General features: G+C 43.5%; 1 protein-coding gene across 5 annotated transcripts in view; it reads right to left on the minus strand.

The window, feature by feature from the left end:
* Nucleotides 1-3,038, minus strand: part of NABP1 (nucleic acid binding protein 1) — a 14,070-nt gene extending 11,032 nt beyond the window's left edge. For 2 of the 5 annotated variants that reach the window (XR_004273251.1, XM_032292590.1), the window contains exons 1-2: nt 2,413-3,007; nt 2,001-2,139 (exon numbers count right to left, since the gene is read on the minus strand). Coding sequence is in view for 1 of the 5 variants with exons in the window: in XM_032292590.1 (XP_032148481.1) it covers nt 2,001-2,139; nt 2,413-2,503 (230 nt within the window). In the remaining 4 variants the exon portion in view is untranslated. Of the gene's footprint in view, nt 1-2,000; nt 2,140-2,412 lie in introns of all 5 variants that reach the window. The other 3 variants (XR_004273252.1, XR_004273250.1, XM_032292592.1) reach the window with 3 other exon arrangements.
* Between the last annotated feature and the right edge of the window lie 5,033 nt (nt 3,039-8,071).

Consider the following 8,071-nt stretch of genomic DNA (forward strand, 5'->3'; position numbering starts at 1 on the left):
ACCCAGGCTGGAGTGCAATGGCGCGATCTCGGCTCACCGCAACCTCCACCTCCTGGGTTCAGGCAATTCTCCTGCCTCAGCCTCCTGAGTAGCTGGGACTACAGGCATGCACCACCATGCCCAGCTAATTTTTTGTATTTTTAGTAGAGACGGGGTTTCGCCATGTTGACCAGGATGGTCTCGATCTCTTGACCTCGTGATCCACCCGCCTCGGCCTCCCAAAGTGCTGGGATTACAGGCTTGAGCCACCGCGCCCAGCCCAAAGCTACTTTTCTTAGATTCAACTAGAATTTAAGGGCCTTAGAATGGGCCAGACCCCAAGCTGAGGTTCTTATTTTAGTAAATAAGGTATAGTTATTCCCATTTCACAGAAGGGGAAGCTGAAGAATGAGGTGTAGTAACTTCAAGGTCATACTGAAGTAGTTAGTTTTGAATTTTCCTTTAAATTGTACTCCCAGGTAATTGTTCTAAAAATTCTATAGATACCATAACTAGTTTAATTTTCCAATAATTTTTTTGATGGAAACACCTACAACTGTGACTACAGAACATGAAATACTTGAAATAAGATGCTGTTTTTGGCATAAAAATACTTTAAATCATTGGATGAAAGATATTTGGGGAGCCAAGATCTCCAATCCTCACCATACCTCCCCAAGTACGAATTCTCTTTTGTTTTTTAAAGATGTGGAAGTTTAAAAAACATAATTACTGTCGTGAGTCAGTGTATGAGAAGAAAATGTCTAAGTCCTGACTCTCACTTCCTGCTTTGATGACACTTTACCTCACTTCCTGAAGATGTTGTAAAGCCTGTAAGGTAACAACAAGGAGCTCTAAGCTCATACTCTCAGTGCTTTCCAATACTTCTGAGATTCTACTTATTAGGCCAACATCAATCTCCACCACTTTCCCTGCAGTTCTGATAAATTATTACAATTTTATTGATCTCAAAAGCTTTCAAATTCTGTTTTCAAGACTCTTTTCTGACCTTTTATCTTCCTAAGATAAACATCTGGTAAATGTCTAAAAGCAATCTATTTTTCAAAAAAAAAAAAAAAAAAAAAAGTAAATTTTTTTTTTTTTGTAAACTATTTTTTAAAGCCACCAGTCTGCCAACTGACTCTTCTGGATGAAGGTACTGCAGATGTCTTTCTGCCAAACATTTTCTGTGTATCCTTTTGGATTTTGTACAACCTCCACCTTACAACAGAAGACAAAAGAAATCATTCTGGAGAATGAGCCTTCTAGATACTGTAAATTTTCCCGCTTTCTCCAAGTACAAATTTGACATATCACAGAAAATACTAAATCCTTTACCTATAATTTCATGTCCACATTGTCTAGGTAACATAAATAAAATACTGGCCAGGATTTCAAGTCATTAAAAACGGAGGTGGGATGGGAAACAAATGAGTGGCGAAAATAACTTATAAAAAAGAAAAAATATGGACTATATCAATCTCCTAAAAAGACTCATTGACTCAATAGAATTAAAAATCTATGTTGGGCGTGGTGGCTCACGCCTGTAATTAAAGCACTGTGGAAGGCCGAGGCCACCGATCATTTAAGGTCAGAAGTTGGAGACCAGCCTGGCCAACATGGTAAAACCTAGTTTCTACTACAAATACAAAACTTAGTCCGGTGTGGTGGCGTAGGCCTGTAGTCCCAGCTACCTGGGAGGCTGAGGCTGCAGCGGCCCGACATAGCGCCACTGAACTCCAGCCTGGGAGACACAGCGAGACGTTGTCTCAAAAAAAAAAAAAGAATTAAAAATCTACTTAACCTGTAAACCGGGGTGGAGGCGTGGATTTCCCGTCTGAAACCGACTGCCTTTCACTGCAAAGGTGTGTTACAACCTAGCGCTGCCCACCATCCAAAGTTAACACCAAAGGAGTGGCCCGCATAAAAAGCGGGGAATTCCAGGGTTTGCCAAGATCCCTGGAGCTGACCAATCCCGATTGTGCAGACTGTTATGTCCCCCGACTTTTTTGCACACCTACCCTCTGGTCAACCGAATAATATCCCCTGGCTGGATAAGACCTCCGATCTCATCCCACACGGAAATAGTGATGCTGCCCGTTTTATCTGCTACTTTGCACGATCTCACTTCATGGCCGTCTTTGGTTTTGGTCACGCGTCCTGTGAGGATTTAAAAATCAAAGGGAGCGGGTGTTAGATAATGAGGACATCCAGAAAGGCTAAGTCCTTTTCCGGTGTTTTAATACATCTGGAGGGTTCGCAGCGACCAGGGCTCTCGCCTCAGGTAGGATCCAATCTCGGGAAGAGGCCACTGGAGCCACGTGGGAGGGGGAGGAGAGAGGGGGAGGGGAGCCCTCGGCACGCAGCGGCGGCGCCAGTCTCCCGCCCCGGGACGCACAGCGGGCGGTGGAGTGGGCTGCAAACCCCACTTACCTATCTCCAGTACAATAAAGACGACATTTAAGTTTTTCAGTCCGGGCTTAATATCTCTTATAAAAACAGGTAGGTCGTTGACCCTATTCATATTGGGGGCAGGTGCGGCTACGGCTGCGGAGACGCGAGTGGGCAGGGCGGGGTCAAAGCCTCCCACCCTCCCGGGCCAGGGGCGAGGGCAGAGGGGCGACCTTGGGCAGGGGTGGCGAGAGAAGAGGCAGAAAGCGGTTAGTCAGGGACCGGGGAAACCAGCCCGGACGGCACTGAGCCTAAAAAAAGAAAAAAAAAAAAAGCGCTCACAAGTTCAAAAGAAAAAAAGGCGAACCACTCCGCACACCAACCCCGCTCCCAACCGGGCGACAGGAAGGCAAGCGTGCGAACTGCCCCGTTCTTTGGATAAAAGGAAGAAAAAAAACGCAGTGAGGGGACACTTCTGCCCTGAGTCCCGCTCACTCACACGGGTGCGCGCCCAGCCCGTCCCGGGCTCCGGGAAGGAACTGGCTGTGACTGCGAAACGGGAGCGGAGACAGAACTCCGCACGCCCTGCGTCCCAAACAGCGACTGACGAACGCGCCCGCGCGCCGTCTAGACCCCCGGCCCGGCCCGCCCCTTGTGATGTCACGCTGCGTCGGCACACCAGCCGCCACGCCCGCCTGCTGCGGGGGAAGGGCAGCGAAGGGGCGGGAACCTGCCGCAGCAGCCCGGGGAGCTTCCCTGCTTCTCCGCGGGCTGTCGGCGCGGGCGTCCGCCCCCCGCGTCGCTCTCGGCCCCGCCTCTCCCCCCGCCCGCTCTCCGCCCGCTCCCACCGCCGCCGCGCGTCGTCAGTTCTGTCCTGCCTCGCCTTCGTGCTGCGGTCTTCTGCCTCTCAGTATCCAACTTGAGAGTTTTCTTGCCTTTTTTTGCTCTGAGTTGAGCCCCTACCGGGTCCTTTAGTCCCGCGGCCACGGGGAACGGTGGAGTTTAGAACCTGTGAGTACGTTAGCGCGCAGATGAGTAAGAATCGGGTTCGGGCAAGGGCGGCTGGTCCGGAACCCAGGGAAAACAGGCCGGGATGGTGAAGGGGTCAGTGGCTACGAGGCTGGAAGTTTAGCACCAGAAAGGAATTTGGAGATCAATTCAACCGCCTCATTTCAGGCATACTTGAGTTGAAATCCAGAAAGATGAGGTAAGTTACAGAAAGTCATCCAGCAACCCGTAAGCAGCCAGGACTGCAACACAAATGTTGGACCTGGCCTTGCACTGTGTAATGCTAAGCAGATAGACACGTAAATTCCTTTGCAGGCTTCTCATTTTTCCTTACCCACTCCCTCAGATCACACACCTTCCCCATTTTGCTTCCCTCTTTTATGTTGCACTTGTTTTTGTACATCTACAAGGAATTGTTCAACAGCAGTGGAAACGCTTGAAACATTATAATCTGAAAAATCAATAAAGTTTTCTTTATGTCGTGTGGTGAAAAGAGCATGTGCTTTAGAGACAAACCTAGGCTCCGGCTATTTACTTGTGAGACATTTAGGACAATTGGCTTTTCTTACGATTTTTTAGACATAATAAAATGGGGATCCCTGCCTCGCAGAGGATTGATTAAATGGATCATAAATTGTCCAACTCGTGCCTAGCAAATAGTAGACACTCAGTATTTTTCCCTTTTTAATTCGCGTTTTACAGGTAATGAAACTCACCAGAGCATACATAGCTAGAGAATGGCCGAACTGGGTTTTAAGTCTAGTCAATCTTGACCCCAGAGCTCTCCAGCCTAAAGGTAATGTTTGGACTTAACTTGCAGTCGTGTAATTATGAGTCCAAAACAGACTGAAGAAATAAAATAGTAACATTAGGATAAAGTAGGGCATTAAAGAATCATCTAGTTAACTCTTGGCGGAGGTAACAGAAATGTTGGGAAAAGTGTCAGAAGCCTTAATTTTTTCCCCATTCTTGATGAGTAGTTTTAGATCAACCACCAGCTCCCCAATATTTGCAAATAAACAGCATAGATACTATAGCCCTAGAAAGAGTCACAAAAATTATCCCATTAGCAAGAGAGTCAAGGCATTTCTAAGGAAACAGAAGCTTCCATTTCATGAACTAATAAAGCCCAAGGTGCCAGAAACACTGATGTCATACTGGAAAGTGGTGTAAAATAAAATTATAAGCATGATTTCAACATCAAATAAAACAAATGATGAGACATGCCAGTTAATGGCAGTGCCAGCATCCAACCTCAATCCCAATCCAGATCAGAAACTGATTCTACCATGGTTATTGGGCAGGACGTAACACATCAACTGGATTGTACACAAAGCTGTATTTTCTTTTTTCTCTTTTCTTTCTTTCTTTTCTTTTGTCAGGATGGTCTCTTGATCTCCTTACCCTGTGATTTCTTTTTTCTTTTTTCTTTTTTGTCTTTTTGAGACGGGGCCTTGCTCTGTCGCTCGGGCTGGAGTGCAGTGGCGCGATCTCGACCCACTGCAACCTCTGCCTCCCGTGTTCAAGTGATTCTCCTACCTCGCGAGTGGCTGGGACTACAGGCACATGCCAACATGTAAAGCTAATTTTTTGTATTTTTAGTAGAGACGGGGTTTCACCGCGTTGGACAGGATGGTCTCTTGATCTCCTGACCCTGTGATCCACGTATCTCAGCCTCCCAAAGTGCTGCGATTACAGGCATGAGCCACTGTGACCGGCCTCAAAGCTGTATTTTCTTACACAGGCAAAATACTCTCACAGAAGCAATATTTAAAGCAGAGTTCTTTTTTTCTTTTTCTTTTTTTTAAAGGTTTGACAAGATCTTCAAAAGATTTTTTATTTTATTTTTTATTTTATTGCATTTTAGGTTTTGGGGTAGAAACCAATTAAGAGTCACGGCCCATAGTTTGGGCAAAGAAAGTTTGCCACTCAGCAATCATTTGCCCCCAGAGAAGGGATTAGGTAGAGCTGTTTACACTAATTATATGGACATTTTATAAAAAGGAATCAGACACAGAAAACTAAACCTCACAAAAGCAGAAGCTGGTTCTCGGAGCTGTGGCTCAGCCCTTCCCTTCCCCCACAGGCCAGAACTCAGCTGAACATCTACTTCCTTCCCTACTAACTCAGCAGTTCTCAGAAAGGAAATGGCAACCATATGGTTTCCCATTAACCAAAACGAAAGACAGCCTTGAGAAACATCCTTCAGCCCAGGCTAGTTGGTTTCAACTACCTCTAAATCACTCCCAAAGGTGTGGTTAATAAAAAGAAAAAGAAGGTGTCAAGAAGAACAATTATTTCTATGCAGATATCTTTCCTTATATTACCATTCAGTGAAATAGATCTGCCATTCAGTCTATCCATTTAGGTTATAATGATTATATTGCTGATTCTTTAATATATGCACAAGATTACTTCATGGTCTTCTTTTCTCTAAGGCTGTTGTTCTTCAAGCCTTCATTTTTTACGGCCTAAACCTAAGCTTACTCTGAGATGATGGATTCTTCTACTTTATGTCCAGAACCTCAAAACCACGATTTTGTGTGAAGATACTTGGTGAGATCCACTGTAATACAGAAGGGTGTCCATTAGAATCCTGCATATAGAAGGTTCTGTTATCTTGCTCCTCATTGATAAAGATTTTGTTGTAAATTTTACGCAGCACTCAGTACTCATGCTCACTCCCAGGTTTTGGTTTCTGGAATTACCAAAATTATTTCACTTTGTTTGCAGTATCTATCTATTTAAAACTATTAAACATCAATGAAACAGTTGTTTGTACCAAGCACTGTTTGATTATAAATAGCTTGTATAGTGAAACAATTTTAAAAATTAACAAGAACCACACTGTGCTCACCTGACAGTTACAATCCACTTTGTAACATAATTGGCAACTAAAAAAAAAAAAAAAAAAAAAGAAAAACCCAAACAATTGGTCTTTTCTTAATCTTCCGAAAACAATTTAACCAAAAGACTCAGAAGTAACGTTTAGTAATGATTGCAACAATAGCCACACAAATCATGCCTATAGTGATAAATGCTAATACACTGAACATTTGCTATGGGCCAGGCATTTTACACTTATAAGCTCTTTACACTTTTTTGGGTTTTTTTGTTTGTTTTGGACACAAGGTCTCACTCTGGCACCCACTGGGGCTCCACCTGTAGCTCACTGTAACCTGGAACTACTCTGCTTGTAATCCTCCAACTTCCGCCTCCAGAGTAGCTGGGACTACAGCTGTGCACCACCATATTTGGCTAATTGTTTTATTTTTTGTAGAGATGGAATCACACTGTGTTACCCAGGATGGTCTCAAACTCCTGGTCTCAAGCAATCCTCCCATCTCAGTCTCCCAAAATTCTGGGATTACAGGCATGAACCACAAGGCATGGCCTGATTTACACTTTTTGATGTGTTACTTAATATATGTGAAGTGATTGATCTCATTTTATAAGAAGTTATGGAGCTTGGATTTCAAAATAACTGCCTGTTTCATGTAATAACTTTTTCTACAAAACAGGTTATTTGCCCTAAAAAGTACGTGTCTTTCTTTATCGAAATGGGTAACTGGATTTTTCAAAGGCTTTGTAATTCACAGTGATAAGTGCAGTAACGTGTTAGCTGATACCCCAGATCTGATGGTGTGGGAATAATGAAATCTACTCATGAGGAATAACTCTGTAGTTTCCCTTGGGAAGAAATGCATCCCTAAATGGATTAATTCAATTCAGTTACATTATAATTTTTTTTTTTTTAAGACAAGGTCTTGCTGTCACTTAGGCTGGAGTGCAGAGGTACAGTCACAATTCACTGCAGCCTCGATTTCCCAGGCTGAAATTGTTTTCAGGAAGAGAGAAAACTGGAATCACATATGGAGGTTAATAAGAAATTATGTATGTTCATGGAGTGCCTCACATGTTTGTAAACAGAGGTGAAAAGATCATGACCCAATTTTAGAGTTACTTATTCAGGCAACTCTATTATACTGAGTTACTTCAGCATTATAATTTTAAATTCTAAATTTAAAAATTCTAAAAAAAATTATTATTATTATTTTTTTTTTGAGACAGAGTTTCGCTCTTGTTACCCAGGCTGGAGTGCAATGGTGCAATCTTGGCTCACCGCAACCTCCATCTCCTGGGTTCAGGCAATTCTCCTGCCTCAGCCTCCTGAGTAGCTGGCACTACAAGCACGCGCCACCATGCCCAGCTAATTTTTTGTAGTTTTAGTAGAGACGGGGTTTCACCATGTTGACCAGGATGGTCTCGATCTCTTGACCTCGTGATCCACCCGCCTCGGCCTCCCAAAGTGCTGGGATTACAGGCGTGAGCCACCGCGCCCAGCCAAAAATTATTATTTTTTTAATTCTCCTGATGCTTACTTCATTTTTCTTGTTGATTTTTTTTGAAAACAGACTTAAACTTCTTTGACATTCTACATTCATTCATTCACATAATTACTATCTATTGCCCTCACAATGTCTGGACAATACTGTGAAGGTTAAGACACAAGCAACTTCTGTTTTTCATACAATCTTCCTTGAAAAATTCTGCTTTTCTTCTTCACTAGCTGGTTTGGGTTCACAAGATATGTAGGGTTTCACTTTGGTGATGTCCAGATGGGTCCAACCTGCACTGCCTTCTGGATATATAAGCAGCTCATACCCATTTTTTTTTTTTTTTTTTTTTTTTT

The sequence above is a fragment of the Sapajus apella genome, unplaced genomic scaffold (genome assembly GCF_009761245.1).
Source record: "Sapajus apella isolate SASKATOON/1434 unplaced genomic scaffold, GSC_monkey_1.0 scaffold28, whole genome shotgun sequence".
Classification (NCBI taxonomy): domain Eukaryota; kingdom Metazoa; phylum Chordata; class Mammalia; order Primates; family Cebidae; genus Sapajus; species Sapajus apella.